The sequence below is a fragment of the Mytilus californianus genome, unplaced genomic scaffold (assembly GCF_021869535.1).
Source record: "Mytilus californianus isolate M0D057914Y unplaced genomic scaffold, xbMytCali1.0.p SCAF_12, whole genome shotgun sequence".
NCBI lineage: Eukaryota > Metazoa > Mollusca > Bivalvia > Mytilida > Mytilidae > Mytilus > Mytilus californianus.
The window spans coordinates 6470992-6497760 of record NW_026262604.1 but is presented as its reverse complement, the minus strand read 5'-3'; the positions used below and the strand labels follow the sequence as shown (position 1 = coordinate 6497760).

At 32.7% G+C, this 26769-nt stretch overlaps 2 protein-coding genes across 4 annotated transcripts in view; both read right to left on the bottom strand.

Moving 5' to 3' along the window:
• Nucleotides 1-26769, bottom strand: part of LOC127721268 (zinc finger protein 227-like) — a 171121-nt gene that overhangs the window by 50911 nt on the left and 93441 nt on the right. The gene's annotated exons all lie outside the window — the stretch shown is intronic.
• Nucleotides 1-26769, bottom strand: part of LOC127721256 (centrosomal protein of 78 kDa-like) — a 137417-nt gene that overhangs the window by 61439 nt on the left and 49209 nt on the right. For all 3 annotated transcript variants that reach the window (XR_007991096.1, XR_007991095.1, XM_052227931.1), the window contains exons 7-14: nt 23494-23668; nt 22093-22206; nt 15187-15251; nt 10482-10595; nt 9237-9379; nt 8265-8460; nt 5573-5650; nt 298-449 (exon numbers count right to left, since the gene is read on the bottom strand). Coding sequence is in view for 1 of the 3 variants with exons in the window: in XM_052227931.1 (XP_052083891.1) it covers nt 298-449; nt 5573-5650; nt 8265-8460; nt 9237-9379; nt 10482-10595; nt 15187-15251; nt 22093-22206; nt 23494-23668 (1037 nt within the window). In the remaining 2 variants the exon portion in view is untranslated. The remainder of the gene's footprint in view (nt 1-297; nt 450-5572; nt 5651-8264; nt 8461-9236; nt 9380-10481; nt 10596-15186; nt 15252-22092; nt 22207-23493; nt 23669-26769) is intronic.

The following is a 26769-nucleotide window of genomic DNA, read 5'->3' as shown; positions in this document are numbered from 1 at the left end:
CTCGTCCAAGACATTGCTAGTATTTACCTATGATATAAGTTAAATCTAACAAGAATTGTACAAATGAGAGCGCTAACGATGCAATTTTCCATACAATTGATGTTTCCAAGGGGCATAACTCTTTTACAAATAATTAGTCGGCACCGATTTTCGAACTCAACCAAGACATTGCTGATATAAACCTATGTATAAGTTTCATAAAAATCTGGCAATTGAGAGTGCTAACAAGACTGGACGGACGGAGAGACGGACGCCCAGTATTTCTATGTCCATTAGTAATACTATAAAATACTTTACCCAGATTCTCTTAGCAAGTCTAAGAATTGATGGAACTGTTTAAACGAGGCTTCAATCTCCTCCAGAACACTATCATCATCTAGACACCCTCCTCCTTTGTCATGCTTCAGTCGGAAACATTCATCCTTTAATTTCTTGTTATCTAAAGTTAGCTGCAATGGTAGAAAATTTAAATAAAATATCTGGTACTGCATATTCACTTATATCATGGTATACTGTAAATTCAGAAATTATTGCGTGCATTTATTATTGCGATTTTGTCATTTTAGACTAAAATGCAATTTAAATTTTTGCGATATTGAGAAAAATCCGGTTTAATTCATATAAAAAAGAGTTTAAATTATTGCGATTATAACCCTGTCGCATTTTTCGCATTCTTCTGGTAGTTTTGCATAAATCATTTGGACTGGTAAACGTTAATGACCCACGACCCATGTCCAAAAAAAAAAAATTCCTTTCCGACTCTCCCATCTTCATTTAAATGGAATAGCCAGAATTCAAAATCTAGGAGAAGGTATCACCCTTCAATGAGGGGCATAAAGAGGGGGAGGGGGGTTATCTGCACGGAAGAACGCGAACAAAAATTGCCATTTCACGATGAACGAACAATTAAAAATTTCTTGCATGTTGATCTTTTTACCGATTTCACGAAACATGGTGAATAACGAACCTTTTTCACGGCTGCATGTGAAATAAAAATGGCAAAACACGTTGCACGAAAATAACCCTTTACCACCCTCTTCAATATGAGAGATGACTTTTTGTCAGTAAGGTGTAAAGGTGGCTGTGTAATCCTAAACTGTTTTGCTGTTGAAAAAGGGAACAACTGCTGGTTCGAGCCCCTGTTGAGGAACAAATTAATTTAGAGAACGAAAACTAAATATTTTGCAATTTCTACATTTATAAAGGGGCATAACTCTAGAACGGTTAAATTAACGCCACCAAAATTCAAACTTGATCTGTGTTTTGTGGTAATAAGCATTGTGTATAAGTTTCATAACATTTGGTTAAGGCAAACTCAAGTTAGAGAACGGAAACCAATTTTGGGATTGACGGACAAGGGTAAAACTTATTGCCCCCACCGCTACGGCAGGGGCATAAAAAAAGATCAAGTGTAATATTAAGCTAACCTCTTGACCCTATATATGATAACATTATATAAATAACACATAGCTGAGAGGGTGATAGAGCAGACTGTTACCCAGAGAAAACATTGTCAAATGAGGCGAAGCCAAGGTTGACAATGTCTTTTCGAGGGGTAACAATCTGCTCTATCACCCTCTCAGCTATGTGTTATCTAATTTATTATACTGAATGTTCTGTTATTACTGTCTATCAAATTTCAAATTCAAAGTAATAAACCATGATGTCTTGTACATAACAACCATCCGTATTTAATAAAGCGCACACTTGATCAAGCGTCTCTGTGAAGGGCAGGGTTTGACACTAACTAAATGTATGTACTAGCCTGCAGGGCTAGTGAAATTATTATTCTACTAGTCCTCTCGTCAATTCACTAGTCCTCCAAGTGCCGAAGGCACTTGGACAGTCATGCCACCGGCACGACCCTATCTAGGAGGGTCTGGGGGCATGCCCCCCCCAGAAAATTTTGATACAAATGAAGCTAAATCCTGTGTTCTGGAGCATTTCCAGAGGGTTTTGAACATGTTTTGTTTCATGAAATTTCACTGATTTGCTAATAAAAAATACCCAAAAAAAATAAAATTTCATATTTTAAATATTCTATATTAAAAATGTGTTCGACTTATTTTGAAGACCCCTTTCGATCATTACTTCATCAGGCTTAAATTAAAATATTGTTTGTTTGCAGTTTACCGACCGACCTTCGATAATCCGCCCGACTGTGAACATTTTATTGCTTTTAATTTGAAGAAATTATTTTTAATACTTCAATTGACTCGATCCGGAATTTCGGGTCGTTTCCGGAATTGATTTCGAGTCTAGGTCAATTACATGTTTGAAGTTCGGTTTTTCTTCCCTTCCTGTCAAGCGTTCATCGGACCCTTTAATGGTGAAGCACATGGAGATTGTTTACAGGTATCCACGAAGTCATGGAGGAGTACTTTATTCTGTCGTCTTCTGTCAATTTTAAGACAAATAATACACAGAAAAGTTTCATAGTAAACTGTTTATACTGATTCAGGCAGAATTGCACACGGAATGATGTCTTCGATGATATCATTGACGATGATGCAGCGGATATTCATAAAACCGACACGATAACCGTTTCTGACTTAAACAAATCGGATACAGAATCTTTTGAGACTGACTTTAAGGAACCAATATCAGTGGTTCAACAATTCGACACCAGCCTGAAGTATCCCATATAATTTCTTTAAATCGTCGTGAAGACGACAAAGAGGAAACAGACTCCTCCGTGACTTCATGGATAACTGTAAACACGCCTGTACGGTGGAAGGACGCATTTGAAATGTTAAATCAATAAGAAGCCACACAAACTGCACAAAGATGTAGAGAAAATGAATGGTTGGCTTGAGAAATAAATATATTCTTTCTGTATCAAATCTATCTTCGATTGCAATGAGTATGCTCCTTTAGGATAAGGGGGGCTGTCCCACTCATTTCAATTATTCTCTCTCTTACAATATTAAATATACCCAAACTGTGTGGCCTGTGTGAATTGAATTGAAATATGTCCTTAGCTAGGAGCTATGCTGCTATTTTTTTATGCAGTCAAAACATTTCAGTACAGACCATTTACTTTTAATGGGGTGCTATGGATTTCACCCCAAAGCTAGACTTAAGATTTTTGTTTGTTTTAAATAAAGCCTGGCATCAACATATCTTTCCAAATATAACCTTTATGTCAGATGTCTAATATATTTTTTTTTTAGTTGTCTTTTTTTCAATTGAGGAAGATTCAATGGTTGATTTTTTTTTAACACACTCCTAAATTGTCTTTTAAATCTTTAATATCTACATTTTTCTGATGCAAATACTCTACTCATGAAAACATTCTAGTAAAGATGCATATATGTCAGTGAATATGTTTCTTTACAACAATTCTAGTCATTCCTTGTTTATAAGTGTTCCAGTATTTCATAATACCATAAATTTATGTCATAAATTGTATAATGACACTATGTTAAGTTTCAGTTTTGGTTAAAAAGGTGTTTACCTGAAAATGCCTGTTCATTTCATGTTGGTTTTCAGTGTTTGTTGTTTTAAAATATTTTTTCTTCACAAGAAACTTGGTTTGTGTTAAACTACTTGTTTAAACTTTATTCTGGCTGATAAAATAAAATATTTTTCCTACCTACCGACCCTGCAGTCTGAAGGTACAGTCGGAAAACTGCAAACAAACATATTTTTAAGGTTGGCCTCATCATCCTCATTTTACTTATCATTATTACTAGTGTCTTTAATGAAGATGGATAAGTTAGGGATTTAAAAATACACCCACAAAAGAGGAAAGGTTTGTCCTTGCTCATGTTGCTGTTTTTTGTCATAATTCTTTATGGACTCCTTTTTTTCCCTTGTTGTTTCAGTTTAATTTTTTTTTGCAGGACAAGATTTTATTCCTAAAAATCTGTATATTTTTACCAGAGACCAAGGAATTGTATAGTATACAAATCCTTGCAGAGACCTATAATTTTGTTTCTATGACAATAATTCAGTGATATTGTTTGCCTCAAATTACATTCGAAATACAGCTTTTTCCCCTAGAAGAAAATTGCCAATTACTAAATAATGGCTTAAAATTCCTCCCAATAAGTTGTACATTTTTTTCCCAAACAGTGATGGTATCGGTAGTAATGTGTGTAAATTTCGTATTCATGTTATTATTTTGATATTATGAAAGCACTTTTGAGATCCAGGTTTCTGATTAGAATCATCACGGCGTTTGTAACACACGTGGTTTTCAATGTATTAAGTACCATCATTGTTTCCGTTTCTTTCCCCTCCCCAAAAAGTACCTTTCATGTTAAATAATGTCTGACAATCAAAATATACGTGAATAAACTGTACAATAAAGACAGCAAAGGTCTGCAAAAAATCTGGGATTTGTTGACAATTGAAATTTTGTGAAATTCCTAGTTTTAATCAAAATTTTTACTAGCCCGTCGGACTACTGTGATGAAAACTTTACTAGCCCTCCCTAATTTTTTCTAGCCTCGGGCTAGCGGACTAGCGTTAGTGTCGAACCCTGAAGGGTAATAGAGTATTTGTCATGGGATAGAGTAAATTGTCTCCCTGGTATTAACCAATCAAAATCTGGCATTTTGACATGAAGTATAATAAAATATTATATCACTGCATGGAGAAATGATATTTCCCATATCCTTTCTATTTCTAATTGTAATGGCTTGCTGACTGTCTTAAAATTTGTAAAACTGAATGTAATGGTTTTGTGGAGTATCTTTATTCCTGAGTTACATTTACTGATAAAATTGAGAATCGAAATGGGGAATATGTCAAAGAGACAACAACCCGACCAAAGAGCAGACAACAGCTGAAGCCACCAATGGGTCTTCAATGCAGCGAGAAGATCCTGCACCCGGAGGTGGTCCTCAGCTGGCCCCTAAATAAAATTGTGTGCTAGTTCAGTGATAAACTCCAAAACATATAAATGAACTAAAATTAAAAAACATACAAGACTAACAAAGGCCAGAGGCTCCTGACTTGGGACAGGCGCAAAAATGCGGCGGGGTTAAACATGTTTTGTAAGATCTCAACCCTCCCCCTATACCTCTAGTCAATGTAGAAAAAAGAAACACATAGCAATACGCACAGTATAACTCAGTTTAAAAGAAGTCTGAGTCCGATGTCAGAATAGGTAACAAAAGAAACTAAGTAAAATGACAATGATACATAAATGAACAAAGGACTACTAGCAGTTACTGACATGCCAAATCAGTTAACTGAATCTATTTCTCAAATGATTTGTATATCATGTATCATCAAACAATATTTTTCTATCAGAGGTGATAAGGCAATGGCCGCCTTTTTCATGACATCACAACAGCAAGATCAGAGAACAGCAAATTATTCTGAGCCAACCCATTGGTGGTGTTCGGCTGTTGTCTGCTCTTTGGTCGGGTTGTTGTCTCTTTAGACATATTCCCCATTTCCATTCTCAATTTTATTAGTTGCTCTTATTCCGATATGCTTCATATTTTGCTTAAAACAGCAGTATCAATTTTTCTATGGTTTGACTGGTTTGGATGGAACCAACTACCTCACACTACAAAGGACCAATGAGGTGTTTAACAACATAACAAGATAAAAATACCTCTACTATTCTTTTATCAGCTCTTGATCTAGCCACTTGTTCTTGGTGCATTCTTCTTTTCATCTGAATTAGCTCAACCTTTAAAATAGTAGTAATAATCGCTATTTTACGAAATTTTCCTTTGATCTTACTGACTGATATTTTCCTTTCTCAGACAGTAGAGTGATATGAAAAATTATCGCTAGAAACTAAGGGTGCACGTGCCGTTGTAAATGAAATTAACAACATCGTCATAGGTAAAATAGCGATAAACAGATTATCATTGGTCATCTCAACTCGATTGCTTTTTCTCACTTTCGCCGTACCAGCTCAAGCGAGAAAATCAATCTCGTTGAGATGACCAACGATAATCTATAAATATACTGTGGATTCATTTATTTTCATGGATAACAATTTTTGTTGAATTGGGGATAATTTTATTTTTGGGGATATTTGATTAAGGGGTTTTGCCAAAGTCTGCATAAATGCCAATAGAAAATTTGACTTCTTGAACATTTAAATTCGTTATTTTCCACAAAAATTGGTATCCAGCATTTCATATTGAATCCACAGGATATGAAAAATTCTCAGCAATATACAGCTCAGGTGAATTTTGTTACTTCAAACTGTGCATGGACAAAGAATACCAGGGAAAAGGTTCTAAATTCAAAATTTTTGCAAACTCTAAAGTTAAAATTTGAGTGGGGAAAAGAGGGCTGTCCACTCTTTGTAGGCAGAAATGACCAAATTCATCCAAGCTGTGGTTTTCTTCATTTGGAGAATTGGGTGTCATAAGCAGATCTTTGATTGTTCCGTTTATTCTTTTCACAACTGTTATAGACTCGGAACAATTTAGAGCTTGATATATTGTATGTATACCATACTATTTTTCCCTCTAGATTTCTTTTATTTATTTAGTTGTTAGGTTGCTGTTGTCAAATTTGCATATACCCCTTATCCTCACTTATCCATATGCTGTGGATTCATTATTATTAGTGGGCTAGCATTTTTTTTGTGGATTTCATAGGTATAGGTTAACCATGAATTTAAATATTTGTTGAGGGGCGTAAAAGGGGGTATCTGCACGGAAGAACGCAAAATAAAATTGCCATTTCACGATGAACCAACAATTAAAAATTTCTTGCACATTGATCTTTTAACCGATTTCACGAAACACGGTGAATAACGAACCTTTTTCACGGCTGCACATGAAATAAAAATGGCAAAACACGTTGCACGAAAATAACCCTTTACCACAAGGCTTCCAAAACGGTCATATATTCCGGACAATTGTATAATGTCCGGTAAAAGTCCAGCTGGGCAAAGCATGAAATGGTCATCTACTTTTTAGTTAACAAGGCTTTCTTAAGAGACGGTCATTTTAGCATAATTCACGATATTTTTTACCCAACCTTTTGCCTTTAACAGCCACACATTTCCGGTCATAAAAGTGACATGATGATTAATTACTATCAAAACAACCCCTACTTCAATACTTTCTAATTTTAATCAAGGCTAATTAGTTGTTGGACAGCTGAAATCTACCTGTTCAGTTGACAGGTAAACTATTTCCAGTACCGGACATCGTATAAATACACCTTATCGCTATTTGTCCGCCATTACTGGACATCACACAAGTTCCCGTAAAATTTTGACGTCACAATAGAAAATGTCTGACGCCACAATGGAAAAATGATTGTTGTATGACGTCAAAAGTTCGAGCGGGACAGATCTCGGGTCAAGCGGGAATAGCGATAAGGTGTATTGATCGGTCTATTCAAAGTTAATTTCTTACATTTCAGTAGTTTCTTTCTAATTGATTTAGTCCAAAAGATTGAAATTATAAGAAATACGTTTATAAACATGATTTGATGAAAATTTTAAAAAGGTTAAGAACTACGTTGTATGAACTAGAACACGTATGCGCATGTGCACAGTAGGGAAATTTAATTATGCATCCTACATTTCTTAAAAAATGATAAAAATTATCATTGATACCTGTATCTAACGTTCATTTCAAGTATTTTGTTGAAGAAATAACGTGGAAAGAGCTTCTTCACTCAGTCGTGCTTTGTAAAAGTACACGGATTCTACGTATCCGTTTCTGGTCCATGTTTTACCATTGTCAGGTCAACATCCGGTATTAGGAAAATGTGATTTTAAAAACGAAAGTAAAGTTTTTGACAACGTAATTTTGCACAAATAAAGAGTCTAAGGCAGTTATGAGCACGCTGATGTGCACACTTCGAATTATGCACTGCCAATTTAACAGTTTACGTCCGAACCTCAAATTCACATCAAAGTAAAGTTTAATATCGTTTTTTTTTAATCTAATGTCAATCATTGGGATGGCCATCTGATTACCATAATTGCTTTTTGTGACTTAGTCTTAAGGGATTAAAATCGGGATAAGATATAAAATGTCCGGCTGGCTCAAATATTTTTTGGAAGCCCTGCTTTACCACCCTCTTCTCTTTGCTGAGGTACACATTTTCTAAAAACTTGTATAGACTTTGGAAAATCCATAAAATCAAATATTCATGAAAATAAATGAATACACTGCACGAGAGCAAAAATGTATACTGTTTATTCAGTGTTAAAATATTTGGTGCTCTTTACCTCTGTAATTGGGACACTATAGTATATTTTCAATCAAACATTTTTAAATCTTAATTTAGGCTGCAGTGACCTAATTTGTTACTCTAATCCTTACTCTTAAATCCTTAATATTGTTAACCTCAGTAATTAGGGCACTGTCATCTAATTTCAATTTTTCCAGTTCTCTTAGCGTATCTTCATCCTCCTCCTTTGTAATGATAATTGATGATTGATCATGTGTGGACAGGTTCACTTCTTCGCTGTTTTCATATAGATTAGATATTCCTGGTACATGTTCAGGGGGGAAACCTCTGTAAAACATAATTTTTAAACCATAAATCAATCAGTAATTAACTGTATTAATAAAATCGAGCATGATTAACACTTTCTGTTATTATTTTTACAAAAATAACAGTTGAAGATTTGAAAATTTTATAAGAAACATGATTGTGTTTGCATAATTGGTGGGACAGATGTGACATGTTAAACTGGAATTATTTTTTATCAGAGGCATTTATGAACTCAATGTTTAGGTGTTTTCCAAGTTATTTGGTATTATACCTTTAAACATTTATTAGTTAAGGTGGCACCTAACACTACAGGGAGATAACTCTGTAAAAATCAGCTAAACGTTTTAATCACGTTGTATTGTTAAGGAAATATACAGCTTCTCAATGATCAAAATTAGTGTTTGTCAAACTGCTATATAACCAATGAAATTTTTCTGATAAAGTGGTTGGTTCAAATTTTTTGAAATTTTTATATTTTTGTCAAAGGGTCAAAGTAAACATTTTGTCAAAATTTTATGAAAATTAAACGAGCCAAATTAATATTAGTCAAGGTGTTGGGTACCACCTTAAACTTCAATCTTTTTAAAATAAAATTTTTGAAGTTCACAATAACTGTAAACAAGCTTATCTTCTTGGATGTACATTATTTCACGTTTTTTAAGCCTATCTTCATCCTAAAAAGCTGACTTTGACAATTAATATTCACTTTTTTTTCTATTTCTAAGTAGCAAGAATAAATCAGTAGATTTACAGTATGGTAAATGAACAAGGTACCTGATCTTTCATTACTAACTTACCTAAATCTGTTGGCCCTAGCAGCTGTTCTCCAAGGACGTCCAGGTCCAGATTTTATTTCCTCAGAGCTGATTGGATTCATTTTTCTTGCTACATTAACATTGCCTGTGGACTTCGTTCTCCGTCTACTAGTATTTGCTGAAATCTGAAAATTGAACAATTGTGTGTTAATTCACCTGATTTACCTTTAAGCATGTCAAGCTCTGAAATTTAAAAGCACGACCCAAATTAAGGATGTTCGCTTCTCTGTTTCAGAATAACAAGCTTTTCAAAAGACTACTATGAAATGATTGTATATAAATAAAGGAATTAAAAAAGCAGAAAAAAATGAAGGGTCCATGTGCTTGTTTTTCGAGATATAAGCTATTGAAAATTTGGCGGGAAATGATTCTCTCTAGATTTTTCATACTTTTAACATTGTCTGCTTTTTTGTTTCAAAAACTATGAAAAAATAACAAGGATTTTATAAGATTTTCAAATATGGCTTTTTAAACTATATGTAATAAAATTATGAAAAGAAAAGTAGGGGTTAGTGGGCAAATTTTTTAATGGCAATACGTGGATAAAACCAGAGGATTCCGAAAATCTGGCAAAAATTCAAAAACAAGAGGAGCAAACATCCTTAAGCAATAGATAACAAAACATAATGCTTACAACTTTTTTCAGTTTCTATTCAAATAAATACTAAGCTTTTATTTTTTTTTTGTCGTTTACAATTTCTTTTTTCTAAGTTTTAATTTGTCTTATATAAATGTCATATCTTTATGGTTTTTTTTTTTGTTATTTGGAAAATTGCAATTTTTTTTGTGTGGTTTTATTTTTTTTAACAACTTTTATAATAAAGGATTGGGACAACTTTGAGCTTCACATATTGAATAGAGAGATGTCTATTGTTGAAGGCTGTACATTGCTCTCATAATGTCATTTGGTTATTTTTGTTGTTGGGTTTTTGCCACATTGACATATACACCACATCTTCTATTCCTATCAACAAAATTATTTATTAATTACTGACTTTAATAATATCTATTCATTTTTCTAAATCATTCATTTTGAGATAATTATTGTTTCTCATACATCATGTTTGAGGACCACATATATTTTAATCCTAATTGTGATTTTTCTACGAAGACTAATTAAATGTTGGCATCCTCATTTTTTGGCTAATATTTTGAACTACAAATCTCTTCACATTGTTTTACATAATATATATATACCTTTAAATTTTACTAGTTTATCATTTTTACCTTTATTGTGGTTTTTCTACCAAAACTTGAATTTAATGTCTTTGTTCTCCTTTTCTTTGCTGATAATTTGGACTTTGCAGGGTCTAAAGGTTCTTCTGCTTTTAACCATTTATACTAAAAATAAACAAGACATAAAATCAATTGGTAAATAAAAGAAGAATGTGTCTGAGGGCACGAATGCCCTCACTCAAGCTATGCAATTTTCCAAGTTTAAAAGGGGCATAACTCTAGAAAGGTAAATGATTCATTGCCCAAATTCAAACTCTGACTGCGTTTTGTAGTTTGAAGCATTGTGTATGAGGTTCATAAAATTTGGGTATGGCAAACTTCAGTAAGATTGTGGAAACAAAATTTTTTTCAATTTTCCAAGTTATAAAGGGGCATAACTTTAGAACGGTAAGTGACTAGCTTACCATATTCCAACTGTCTGCAAGATTTGCATGAGGCAAACTTAAGTTAAGAGTGCAGAAAGGAAAATGGGACAGACAATCAAGGGTAACACTTAACGCCCCAATTGCCTAAGGTGGGGGCATAAAAATATCTGTTTGCTGCACAAATATATTCAGTGTGTTGTCCAAATTTTGTTTTTCAGTAAATGTCCTGCAAATTCATCAATTGTTTATTTATAAACTCGAGAACGGTGAAAGTGACGCCACCCAAATTCAACAATGATTTGTGTTTGGTTGTAATAAGCATTGTGTATAAGTGTCATAACACTTGGTTTAAGCAAACTAAAGTTGGACTGCAGATATGGTAAATTTAGCAATTTTTCCATTTATAAAGGGACATAACTGGAGAACGGTAATAGTGACGCAACCCAAATTCGAATTTGATCTGTGTTTGGTGGTAATTAGCATTGTGTATATACCATTCATAAAATTTGGTTGAGACAAACTAAAGTTAGAGAACTGAAACTAATTTTGGGACGTACAGACATATGGACAGACGTACAGACAAGGGTAAAACTTAATGTCCCCTCTGCTGTGGCGGGGGCATAAAAAACTGTTTATTGGCTATTGCAAGGCATGACTAATCCAACTTGTCCTTATTTTTTTTTATTGGTAGTAGAATTTCCAGACAATACTTGATTCTAATGGTTGGTTCCAATTTTGAACATAATGGACATAATTCAAGATAATATATTGCGTTTATTTATTCCCTAGTATAAAGGAGTAAGTTCGATAAGGGCCATATATGGCCCCAATTATTAAGTTCAATGTTACAAGATAAAAAATGTTTTAATTTGACTTAAAGACATGTGAGAAATTAATATAGAACTATTTCTGTCAAATTTTTTTTCTATAGGGTTCATTTTTACATCCCAATTAGGTCAAAGGTCAAAATAGGTCAAGGGATTTTGGCGAAATTTGACAAAATCAGCCAGATTTCAGCCAAATTTAGGACCAGGAAACATAGAGCGCAGGCGTCAACAAACTAAATATTCAAGTTAGACATGTAAAATGTCATTACAAACATTGTTTTCAAAGATCTTTTTTGTCGACATATGCGCTCTATGTTTCCTGTCCAATACTCAATGGAAATTTAGCCATTTTCATTGATTTTTTGTGGAAAATCAAAACGAGTACTATTTGACGTCATGAATAAAACGCAGGAACGTAAATTGTCAACAAATAGTCTTATTTCCTATCTAGTCACTGTATTAGCAATGATTCATTGTAATATTGGTCAATAAATCCTTATTTTAAATTTAAGCTAAATTAAAGAACCTTAGTGAGCATGCTCACATACCCCACGTCCCCACATTGTCATTGGAGAAATTAAATAAGTGTAACAAAAAAAGTTGTATAAGAAAAAATATTGAATAATAATTTCCTGTCAATATGCACATCTACATAGTATGTCCTCCTTATCTACAAAATTTCATGAAATTCTGTTGTGTGGTTTCAGAAAAGTGGAGATGACAAACTGTTGCAGAAGTACATTGAAGCAAATAAGTTCAAAGGGGCGTAACTCCTAGAAAAAAAATGAATCGTAATTTCCTGTCGAAATGCACATCTACGTATTATGTTCTTATTATCTACAATGTTCATGAAATTCTGTTGTGTGGTTTCAGAGGAGTTGAGATGACAAACTGTTGAAGTAGTACCTTAAAGCAAATAAGTTCAAAGGGGTGTAACTCCTAGAAAAAAAATTGAATCGTAATTTCCTATCGAGATGCACATCTACATAGTATGTCCTTATTATCTAAAAAGGTTTCATGAAATTCTGTTGTGTGGTTTCAGAGGAGTTGAGATGACAAACTGTTGCAGTAGTACATTGAAGCAAATAAGTTCAAAGGGGCGTAACTCCTAGAAAAAAAATTGAATCGTAATTTCCTGTCGATATGCGCAACTAAATAATATGTCCTTTTTATCTAAAAAGGTTTCGTGAAATTCTGTTGTGTGGTTTGAGAGAAGTTGCGATGACAAACTGTTGCAGTAGTACATTGAAGCAAATAAGTTCAAAGGGGCATAACTCCTAGAAAAAAAATTGAATCGTAATTTCCTGTCGATGTGCACAACTACATAATATGTCCTTTTTATTTAAAAAGGTTTCGTGAAATTCTGTTGTGTGGTTTGAGAGGAGTTGCGATGACAAGAAACAGGACTGACGGACGGACTGACGGACGGACAGACTGACGGGTCAAAAACATTATACCCTCCGCAACTCGTTGCGTGGGGTATAATAAGGGGGCCATTTTAGGGCCTTATCGAACCTTCTCCTTTTTCGAGGTTGGAGACAAAATTTGCTTTTTTGATGGAACCTTATTTCTTGGTTTCATCATTTGTTCCTATCAAAGTGACTAAAAATTTCTCACGTATTTAAATTTGTGATTTCCCTCTAACCACAAAACCCACAAAAACTGGTACCCCACAATTATTAATGAATCTACAATACTGTGGATTCATTTATTTTCGTGGGTACCAATTTTCGTGGATTGAGGAAAACTTGCATTTTTGTGGATATTGGATTTCGTGGTTTTGCCAAAGTATGCATAAATTCCTATAGAAAATTTGTAATTCGTTAGACATTGGAATTCGTGGTTCCTGGGTAACCACGAAATTCAAGAAAATTGGTATCCAACGAATATTAATGAATCTACAATAGTATGATACTATGTAATTTTAAATTGTAATGTACTTGGGGACCCTTATATAGATTCTACCACAACGTCAAGTGTGATACGATATTTCTCCACTCAAGACAGTTAAATTTTAAAATTTAAAAAGTGGTGCTCGCTGAGCATTTTAAATATCTAAAATTTAACTGTCTACAGTGAATAAATATTGTATTGCACGACGTTTGGTGGTGGAATCTATTTCTCTAATGATATTTAGATTACAATGTATATATCGACAATCGTAGTTCTTCTTTTCGAACTATCTGCAAAAAAAAATGTTCTTTCTATATGATGCAATTAGACATGGTCAACTTTTTTCATGAAGTCACAATAGGAAATTCAGATGAAAGCAAGAAAATTTAACTTCATAATTGAAATTTTGACCAATGAAGAACTGAGATCAAACGAACCACACGTTGATTAAATTTTTTTTTATACAATGGGTGCAGAAAGGGGTAAATCGGTTAAGAATTAGAGAAATGTATTTAATTATCTTTGCACACTTAAGCAACTTTGGTGGTCTATAACTTCTTACAGCATCACATAATATGTATTTTTCTGGAGCTCAAGGCATATAAATCTATATATATAAGCCATGCCAGACACTGGGATAATTACAAATCTGTCTGCTTAAATAGAACTAATATATCAGATACATACAAATATGTTGGAGATAGATTTATTGTAATATTTCTTGAATACTATTACATTGTTGATTAAATAAAAAAAAATTTCAGCAGATTATACAACTGCACAGATTTCAGTTTGGACTTTGTAATCTTCATTTGATCTTTGGACAAAAAGGCCAGATTTTTCCTACATATATCATATTATATATATTGTTTATTGGTTTGTAAATTCTAATAAAAACATTTAATATTTGTTATTTGCAACTTTTGAGGGAGATTTGTCGGAAGGTGACATACATATACCATCTTGACTTATTTTGGACCTTTTGGTTTTTGTGTACCAAATCTCAGACAGAAAATCTTGTCAGATTGTTTTTATGCAGTTTACAATGAGCCTGTTTTAGGTTTAGTTCTTAAAAAAAAAAAATGTTCTATCCTGTATTTTTTTTCTATCCTTTTGCTCCTATTTTCTTCTTGTTGAATATGTGGTTTTGTTCACTTAACATTTTTCTGCTTTTTATTTCATATTCAAATGTGGGTGAAGAATCAGTTCATGTTTTAAGTTTTATCACATCTTTGAATTTTGTTTCATACTAAAATACTATCCTTAAGTAATGCAGGCAAGTTCTAGGGGGTTTTGAATGACCTTGACTCACCATGTGGGATCTTGCACAGATTATATTTACCAGGAGTATTTGAGGTTTTCCGCTAAACTTGGAATGTAAAATAGTACAAAACAAAAAGTCTATATATTCAATGAAATGTGCAAAATTTAGATAGGAATGAAATTCATTTGTCAGACTTTATGTAATGTAATTATGTGATTATCTTAATATTTTAACTGCTTTTACAAATACACAATATTTTTTGTTTGATTCAAAATGATTCAGTATTTGATTCTTTGCAACATCAGGGGAGATAACTCAGATAATAACGATAAGTTTAAATATCTAACCTCAGTGTCTTGACCATTACTGTTGATCATTAACTGTTCCATGATGGCATGTACAACTTCTCGGTCTGAAATAACAAGTAATTAAATATAATTCAATATTTCAAACATCATTTAATTTTGAAGTTCAGATTTTGTACATCACCTCTGTTACTGAGTTAAGAGTAAAAGATTAAAAAAAAATCTAGCAATCTTAATTTTCAATATCAAGCATTTTCTACCATTCTTTCATGAAATGTCCACACATCAGAAACTGATGACAAAACATTGAGTGAATAATTCTAATTAATAGATACACAGTACTAAACTATTATTATTGTATAGTATTAAGGATAAACTCAGGTCAGGTTTATGGAATTTTGTCAGATTTTTGGACTCCTTGGGTTTTTTCCTACGATACAGGGTAAAATATTTTGCCCAATATCACCCACTTTTCTTTTCATAGAAGACTAAAATATAGTATATAAAGGTCATTACCAAAATTTAAGCAGATTCTTAAATTATCAACAATCTGATCAAAATACAGATCCTATGTCCAAGCTTTGTTTTCAAGGATCTGAAAACGTTCATCCTACTTTCAGTTTTTAAAAGACCTTTCGTGAACCTCTGGTTTTGTCAGATGAATACATACTTTCCAAAATTTGAAGGCTGAAATTTCATTGGCTGATGTAATAATTACTAGAACAGAAAGTAAAAGAGAGTGTTGTCAGATCCTTGTAAGCAAAGCTTAGGCACAGGATTTGTATTTCAATCTGATTGGATTATCAATTACCCTGTATCAAGATGAAAACTGTGTCTTTTTATGTTGTCATGTTATACTACTGTTTCAGGTTAGGGTGAAGGGTTGGTGCCTGTTAAAACGTTTAAACCTGCTGCATTTGTATGCACCTGTCCTAAGTCAGGAGCCTGTTGTTCAGTGGATGTCGTTTGTTGGTGTGGTTCATAAGTGTTTCTCGTTTTTTATATAGATTAGACCGTTGGTTTTCCTATTTGAATTGTTTTACACTCGTCATTTCAGGGCCCTTTATAGCTTGCTGTTCTGTGAGCCAAGGCTCCTGTGTTGAAGGCCGTACTTTGACCTATAATTGTTTACTTTTTATACATTGTGACTTGGATGGAGAGTTATCTCAATGGCACTCATACCACATCTTCTTATTTATATATATCAAACTTCTTGATTCAGTGTACGACATAAAGCTTACCTGTAATGAAATCTTAAATGGTATTTTCATATCATGTATGTCTGTCTATTAATTGAAGATAATGGCATACCAAATTAAAAGATAAGAGTTTTTTTTAAATTTAAACATGACAACCGAATAACATTTCTTGAAACCAAACTGTATTCTATACAAGGTTATGTGCACTGAAACATTGTCAACGCAGAACAATCAATGGTTGTCAAATATCAAGCTCTTTAATTTAATTGAAATGGGAGAAGCATTATACACCAAGTTCACATTGACTTTCAAACTGTCACGACTTTGGCAAAAACATGATACTCAATTCAAAATTATCAAAATGTTCATATTTATTATCAAACTTATTATTTGCTTCAAAAAGTACTTGATAATGAACATCTATTGTGATGCAGTGGTTATATTTTAATTTTTAACATTTTAGGGGAGATAACCCAAACAGTAAATCTTTTATAAAGACTGTTAAAGAAATTTACATTTTTTACTTGTTGCAAGAAAACAAGTTCAGTGACACCAATTTTTTTTTTTATTTCCTTAAAGCATATTATAAAACCTATCTCCTCATATTTTATTTCAAATTTCTATCGCATAAATTTCTTTTTATTTATAAAAATGTTGATTTAATGTATAATCTATACAAATTTCGCCAATTATTGCACAACTTGTAGCCTGAAAAATAGCACGGTGACCCATACTTAAAATTATATTTTTGAAAAATGGATGGTAAAATTTACATTTTGGAAAAAAATCTATCTGAGGATATATATACCGATGATCCACCTTATAACCTATTGAAAGAATTTTCTATAATGTTTTGATGCTCAATTGTGACTAGTTGTAAAATTATATGTCATTAGAAATCAGAGAAACAATTTAATAGCCATATCAAAATATCTAAAAATCATTTTGAAAGAATTTCTATAATGTTTTGATGCTCAATTGTGACTAGTTGTAAAAATATCAGACACTTAAGCTATCAGCATGTTATCATTTCATTTGAAATCAGAGAAACAATTTAATAGCCATGTCAAAATATTTAAAATAAATGTCTTCCCGGAATGCTTAATATTACTATTGGATTTCAAGTCTTCAATTCAAGCTGTGAAATTGAAGAAATTGAGGGAAATTACAGCTCTTACGAAATTCTATAGGACAATAATGGGTTTTCCAATAAAAAGCAGTTAAAAATCAAGAGCTTATAGAAATTCTATATGATTGTGATGGTATTTTGAAGGAAAGATGTAAACTACTGTAATTCAAAGAAAAACATTTTATAAGTCTGTGTGCTTGTTTTTGATAAAATGAAACAAGTGAATCTGTGAGCTACTAATGATACCCCCGCCCGCTTAAAGTATAAGGTAAACAGGAAGTTGTCGAGTGATGAATCTGAAAACGCATCACACGGTATAGCTGACTCATATAAACCCTGAAACAAAATTTCAGAAATCCTTGTAATGTAGTTCCTGAGAAAGATGCGACAAAAAATATTCATGGGACGGACGGACGGACTGACGGATGGACGGACGGACAGACAGAAGTAAAACAGTATACCCCCACTTTTCTAAAGCAGGGGAATAATAACTTTTAGTGAGCAAGCTCACATACTCTTCACCACTCATATAGAAGGCAAAAGTTTGTAATGACCTGATAGCATAGTTTTTTCTATTTCCTTTTCTTATGACCTAAAACCTAGTAACTTCAAAATAAAAATAACAAAAAAGTTGCAATCTCATATGTAGCAATACTTAAGTATTTGATATAGCAAACCAAAACCGATTTTCAGCACAAATTTCAGTCTATTTTAGTAGCTATGACCTAGTCCTTTGCTATGGTGACCCCAAAATCAAACGGAATAGTCCTCTTATAATATGTGACCACGTATAGATGCAATCACTTACATAATATATCAAATCAAGCATTTCAAATCTATTTTTAGAATCAGTGGCCATATTAATTTATGGAAATTTCTCTTTTTGTTGAACACTTAAATTTGTGGTTAACCTGTAAACATTTTTGTTTCAGGGCCAAAATATTTACTTTGACCCTTTGACAAAAATATAAAAAATTCAAAAAACTTGAACCACACACTTTATCGGAAAAATTTCATTGGATATAGAGCAGTTTGACAAGGCCATAAAAAAGAATAGGTTGGTTTGCCCTAACCCGACCGACCCATAAAAAAGCAGCCGAGTCGAAATCTTTTTTTATTCAAAATTCGCGGTTTTTTTTTTTGCGGAGTTTTGTCGTATCCGCATCAGTCTTGAGTTTGTTGCATAGAATATAAACCTGATCAGATCTGACCGCGCTTCATCACAGGACAATTTGTGTTATGTATTAAAGCCTCCAATTGATATGGATAAAAAACAATATGTTTTACTGTCTAGTACAAATAAACGTTGGATTAAAATCAAAACCCGTAGTTTCCAACAAATTCTATCGTTTTGAAAACGCAAAAACATGGAAAGAGGTGTTTGATAAAGTGTGTGATGACGATTTTATGCTACGGAAAACTGATGAAATTTGTGCGACTGTCTCTGACCGATCGGGACACTCAGTTGAGCCCGATTTTGAGGAACCAATCCAAGTTGTTCAGGAATTTGATTCGGCATTAAAATTTGATTAAAATGATATTATTCTGACAGAAGTTCTGTCAACAGTGTTTTGTATTTGAATTTTGTATTCAAATAAACTTCTTCTTCTTAGCATGAGCCTCCTTTAATTAGGAGACCCCCAAATATATATGTAGTTTTTCCTTAACTTTAAAATTTTAAAGAATAAAACAAAAACGTTTTTTCCAACATATGTATAGCACATATAAGTATAAAACAATAAAAGTATCTTGCATGGCATATTTACAGGGACCTTTTTATTAATTATCTTATTTCATTTTCATAGCTTTTAGTATGTGTCCAGAGCTTCTTTACATTTCTTACAATTGTTATATGACAGACTCTGTGTCGGTATATACCGGTATATGTCACTTATGATAATCACTATTTTCATTTGTTTGTCATTTCTTCCATTTTGAGATATATTTATATGTATATACGTATATGCAATATATGTCTTGCTATTTGTTGTCCATAATTTTCAATCTTTCTATATGCATTTGGAATAACATACAATGTATTTCTGGTTTTGCTTTCAATATTTTCCTGGAATTTTTCAGTTATCACAGCTCCTTATATTTTGAACAGTCTATAAGCAATTGTACTATCGCAGTTTTGTTCGTGAAGGTGCAGTTCCATTTTGCTGGTGTGATTTTATCAGTGATTTCTTTTCTTATTTCAGGGAAATATTTTCCTCTGTAGTACTGAGTATAAACTCATTTAAAATGTTTGTCTGTATTTACAATGTAAACATTCAGAAAAAAGTGTGAACATTGAGGTGGAATGCTGGAAAAAAACTTAACAGAAAAGATCTTTATAGTACATATAGATCCTGGCATATATGTGTCTGACAATTTATACAAATCTCTATAATAGTCTTTCATTTTAAAAGTTGTTTACAAGGTAAAATAATTTTCCCCCTATTTTTCTCTAAAAGTCAAAAAAAAAAATTTCCCTACCTACCTACCCTCACCTGAGACTGGTGGGTAGGGTTTGGGCAAACAGAAATATTTTTAAGTCTGGCCCAAACACTAATTTTGATCATTGAGAAGCTTAATATTTCCTTAACAATAGAATGTGATTAAAACGTTCAGCTGATTTTTACAGAGTTATCCCCCTGTAGTGTTATGTACCACCTTAAGTAATAGAAACTTGTGTTTTTATTCAAACTGAGCATATCAACAAAAGATTACAACCGTAATATCATATGAAACAGCATTCATTCGAAACAAAAACTTTTGTATTACGAGAGGGTCCCCAATGAATAACAATGCATCATTCTGTCAATGCGACAACATTTAATAAACTCCCAATATGCAATATATCAGGGATGGAGATAGCTATAAGAATTAAGTGATTTTTGAGTATTATGATCTTCCTACTAGATTTTATAGTCTATGACTTTCATTATTACATCATAACCTGTCACAATTTCATTATATAAGATGTACATGGATGCCCCACTCGCACTATCATTTTCTATGTTCAGTAGACTGTGAAATTGGGGTCAAAACTCTAATTTGGCATTAAATTAGAAAGATTATATCATAGGAAACATGCATATATGTGTACTAAGTTTCAAGTTGATTTGACTTCAACTTCATCAAAAACTACCTTGACCAAAAACTTTTACCAAAACCTTTAACCTGAAGTGGGACAGATGGACGAACGATTGAATGGACGAACAGACGAACAAACGAACAGAAGCACAGACCGAAAAACATAATGCTCCTTAGTGGGGCATAAAAATTGAATTTGGAGTATTTTGATTTACCTACAGGATTATATAGTTCAATCATGTTCGTGGTATAGGGGGAGGTTGTGATCTCACAAAACATGTTTAACCCTGCCACATTTTTGCGCCTGTCGGGAACCTCTGGTCTTTGTTAGTCTTGTATGTTCTTTTAATTTTGATTTATTTATATGTTTCAGAGTTTAGTGTGACATCCAATAGCTGAACTAGTATAGATTATTGTTTAGGAGCCAGCTGAAGCCGCCTCTGGGTGCAGGATTTTCTCGTTGTGTTGAAGACCCATTGGTGGCCTTGGGCGTTTTTTTTGCTCCTTGGTCGGGTTGTTGTCTCTTTGACACATTCCCTGTTTCCATTCTCAATTTTATCATTGATATGCCATGAAATAACATAATATAAAACAAGTATATGTGTCCATATGACAGCATGCCCTGCTCACATTATCAGATTTCCATCTAAAATGAACTGCAAAACCTGGGTGGAAACCCTAAATTGGAATATATATTGAACAGATAACTTTATAATTAACATGTGTACTAAGCTTAAAGTTGACGTATCTAAAACTATCACGAATCAAAACCTTCTAACCAGAAACAGGATTGATGGCTGGACAAATATACAGCGGAGCAGACCAGAAATCATACTGCCCTTCTACTATTGTATTAAAACAGGGCATAATAATTCCATGAAAATAACTTTTTTTCATTTTCTTTTTTTTTTAATTGCGGTCTCCTTACTGTTTACTTCTATGTTCAATGATAGACAAAAAATCATAAAACGAATTTTTTGAAGTTTTTAAAATAATAATGGAGTTTTTAAAATGAATACTAACATCTCTAAATGTCTTGTTTTTTTGTGTCTTTAGGGTGCTGCCTCATTGTTGTGTACTCCATGTCTCCTACATGTTTTACGAAACATGGAAATATTTTTATTTTTTGAACTTATACATGTTCAATACTATCAAATTATAGAAATAAATGTATTACTTACAACCGGCATATAAACAAAAACATATTTATACCATTGATTCATTTATTTTCCATGGTAACAATTTTTGTGGATTGAGAAAAGCTTATGATTTCATGGTTTTGACAAGTTTTGTATATGAAATTTGTATTTTCGATGCGTGAGAGCTAGTGTACCGTGGATTCATTTATTTTAATTGATACCAAATTTCGTTGTTTGCGTTTTTGTGGATACTTACTTTATTAGCTTTTACAAATTCTGCAATGATTGTATTGGAACTTTGTATTTTTCGTTAAATTCTTGGTTTAGCTTTTCCCACAAATTCAACAAAAATTGTTACTCCCACAAATAATTATGAATCCACAGTATCAAAAGTATATTATACCTATCAATGGATTCCGTCTCACATCCAAGACTACCACGGTTGTGTTGTATTTCAATACATCCAGCAACGACTTGGCCCCTGTTGTAGATATACCACATCCTTGCATGTCTAATGCTACAAAAAAGTTAATATTAAAGTAAGAATAATTTTCTCTACTAATCAAATACAGTCATAAAATTGTTAGGAAAGCAAAAGTAAATATTAAAACTAGAGGCTCCACTGAGAATAAAAATTCAAGGGCTATGACCTATATAAAGCTTCTGATGAATTCTTCCATGTTGACTTACTTGTACATCTTATTTTACTAATCTTTTTTGTTATTTACAGAAATCACAAAAAAATAGTAAAAAAAAACTGTCATGCAAAAAGCCATGATATTTTAACTTTAAATTTCAATATTCTAGCTTAAACTGGCATAAACAAAATCTAAATATATATAGCATTCAGAAAATTAGTTTATACAGAATAACAAACAAACCTACCACAAAATTCTTCAAACAATTTACCAAAGAAAAGAAGAAAAAAAAATCCAAAATGTCATTTATCATTAATACAATGTCTTTTAAAAATCTATAAAACTTATCTGTAAGTGTAATCAAACTTTATATATATATAATTAAGAATTTCTGTTCAAAGGGAAATAACTCAATCACATAATAAGTACCACTTTTGACTATTGGAAAGGGATATAACTCAACAACAAGTAAAGCTAAAATCCTGAAAATTGAACTTGACCTTTATTAAGTCACAGGAAACAACATACCTAAATTTGAAAAAATTTCGTCAAAGTGTTTTCATGATAATGAACCGACACTGTTTGGCAGCTGCCCGCCCACCGTACATCCCCAAATCGATAACCGATTTTTCCCTCGAAAATCCGATTAAAAACCAATTTTTAGTTAAAATAGTAGAAGAATTTGTATGTACATGTCAGTATTTATAACTTTTTAGAAAGTAAACTTCTTTATATCTTTTTAGAAAGTAAACTTCCTTAATTCAACTATTTACAGATACTTGGAAGTTAAAAACACTTGCAGTCTTCAATTTTGAATAATTTGGAAAAAACAGTTCCGGAAATTATGTTATCAAGTAGTCTTAAAATCGATGATAATATCTGACTTTTTAAGGTTTGTTCTTTTAATTTGTTAAGCTGTTATACAACTTATTGGTTTTCTATTTTGTATTGTTTCATATTTTGTCAAGTTGTGGAATTTTGTATCTTTCTATATGGTATGGGTTTAGCTCAATGCAGAAGATCATACATTGCAGTGGCTTGTAATTGTTCACATTTTTGTCCTCGGGTCTTTTTGTATAGTTATCTCATTGGCAATCATAAACACATCTCCTTATTATTATGCTGTCAATGAATTTCTTGATAAAAATCAATGTCTCATATTTTACCTTTCAACCAGAGGTCATCCTTGAGAGCCTCAGCCAGATATGTTGCTCCCTGATCACCTAACATAGGATTATTATTTATTGTTATGCGCCTGATTCCCGACATCCTGTCAAGGTCTGGTCGTCTATATCTGAGACTATCCCGCCAGGCTTCATTGTGTCTTTTCATTGCTTGGTGCTAAAAAATAAACAGAAAAATTCTTCGTTAGATATGATTGTTGACATTGCGTAAAAATAGTCATAAAGGATACAAGGCGCCAGACACACGCTTCATCTACACATGACTAACCAGTGACGCACACTCAAATAAAAACACATGAAGAGAAAATCAGTAGAAAAGTTTAAAACCTAAAACGAAAAAAGTGCTAAATCTGGCAAAGGGTAATTATTCCATAGGGTATAAAAAATTAATGTGTCTGTTAGTATTTGAGAAAACATTATATCTTGTCAGACTTCTTTATGTCCTTCATTGCTTAGTGCTGATAAATAATTGGATAAACATTTCAGTGGATTATCTTTGGCAAATCATATTGTTCTTTTGACTGATTGATTGAAAGTCACTTTCAGCACTTTTAGAAATTTCCGAGGCCGTCAGTTTATATTGGTGGAGGAAGTCAGAGTGTCTGGAGAGAACCTCTGACCTTTGGTAGGAAAACTACCAATCCTAGTCAATTAAGATTGGAGTCGATCACACCTGCCCCGTGTGAGATTCGAACTCACAACCTCAGTGTTGACAGGCTAGTGATGCAGTAGTTCGGCTACTTAAGACCTCTCGGCCACCAAGGCCCCTTGTGTTTTTGATGTAGGCCTTTCACAGTTTCTGTTTAATGAATTCACACATTTTCTAGACATTGGGCCTTTCGGACCTCGACATACTGGCATGATACTGCATAGCGGCTTGTCATATTTTAAGCTGGTACTTTGACCACTAAGATATTTTTTTTAAATTTTTTGGTGTCATTGTGTTGTCTCATTGACTTGAGTCTTTCATTTCCATTTTCTCTAATTTTTTAGGCTAGGCCAAATTTAAAATTAAGATTGTTTGAGGTTGCCTACCTACCCACCTAAAAAGCAGCCTACCCGAAAATTGTATGACACAAATCATTTCAATGTTGTTTTTTTTAAAGTTTTTTTCATGCTCTAATGTCATTTCTTGTCTAAAACATGTAACTTATGCTGTTGGCCAAAAAAATAAATTCCCTACCTACCTACCTACCCAATCCCACAAGGCATGGGTAGGCAACATTAAACAAAGAATTTGTTAAGGATGGTCCTATTTTTTTCTATTATTTATGTCTTCTGCTCATTAATCTCTTTTCTTTATATTTTAGTACCTCATTATTCTCCATTCTTAAATTTTTTGCCTACTTTTCTCTATTCTGTAAACCCCATCCAAACAGTCAATGACATGTACCCAAAATCTTTCTTTTATTCATGTCCAAATCTGATTTTTTTTTATGATTGTCAGGCCTTATCATTAACTGAGTGTAGGACACTTATTTCATGTTATAATTTCTTGAATAAGATGTCTGAATATCTTGATATTTCAAAAAAATATCACAAAAATTTTCTTGAACAAACCACTTACAAAGACAAGCTTCAAATTGAATCCTTATATTTTTACATTTTTACTTTATTCCATAATAAGCATATACAACAGTACATAAAATTAGTTTAGACAAAAATAAGAACCCAACCCTGTCGATTTTAAGCAAAACAAGCTGATTTTTTAGGACAATGTAGAAATTAATTCACAGTGAAAGACACAAATAAAAATGTAGTCTATTTGATTAGATGTTTCCTGGCAGAATCCAATATGTATTGGCAATTCACATCTCTGAATTACCACAATAAATAAGCTAGAGATCCGTTAATATTGTCCTTTTAAACTGTAGTTTTCATGATTTAGAACAACAGAAAAAAATAATTATTGGAAACCTAATTACTTTGCTTTTATACATCATAATTAATGTCAAAATAACAAACACATGATTTATTAATCAAGTACAATTTATGGGACCATACCTCATAGAAAATGGAGGAAATTACGCTACAGCTATTAGGGTGGATTACCTGCAGATTAATGATTTGTGGGATACAGATTTTAATGGGTTTCATTAGGTGAAGGTGAACCACAAATTATCTTTAGGCATATATGCAGACTTTGGTAAAACCACGAAATTAAATATCCACGTCCGTATATTTAAATTTTTCCTCAATCCATGAAATTTGGTACCCACGAACATAGATGACTCCACAGAAGTTATTTTCATCTGTCTACAGTGAGAATGAACACAAAATGACCCCAGAGATGACCACAGACTATCAAATGACGGTGTTTCTCTACCCATGAATTGGTAGCACCACCCTTGAATTTCCATAAACATCCTTGATTTTTATCAGAGAAAACCCTTGTATCTACAGATTAAACAGTTAAATGAGATAATTGGAAAATAATTCTTAAGCTGACAGTGTAAGTTTGAAAGACTAAAATCAAATTTTAATATTTAATATTTATATATATGGTTTTTTTAAGAGTATTGCAACAGATAGAAAACTTATAAATATTTTTCAAGCATTAAAATTCATTTTATAAGCTACATCTTCCAACTTTTTCTGTGGTGATCCCTGCGACCCCTGTGTCTACGAAGTGTCATTTCTTTTCTTTCATTGGAAGACTTGTATTGTATGATACCTTGAAAAAATGCGTTAAACTTTTGAAGTCAATAATATTACAATATCCGATATCCATTTGAGTAGGCAGGATTGTGTTGCCTAAGATTGGCAGAAGAAGGTTAGCTTAGATTGGCAGGTGTGAGTTGCCTAGGATTGGCAGGAGTGGGTTGCCTAAGATTGGCAGGAGTGAATTGCCTAAGATTGGCAAAATCAACATTAGCTATAGTGAATTTGATTGCTGTACCCCAATTTTTGACATTTTTACCTATAACTTTTTATCTATTTGTTTTGCTCACACATTGTTGTCAATATAATGGAATTCTATATGACTGTCTTACAACTGAGAGGTTTAGCTAGCTATAATACTAGGTTTAATCCACCATTTTCTACATTAGGAAATGCCTGTACCAAGTCAGGAATATGACAGTTGTTTTCCATTCGTTTGAGCTTTTGATTTTGTCATTTGATAAAGGATTTTCCGTTTTGAATTTTCCTTGGAGTTTGGTAATTTTGTTTCTAACTAAAATAGCATAACAGTACTAATTCTACTGCACCAGATGTGCATTTCGACAATCAATGTCTCTTTGGTGAAGCTAGAAGCCA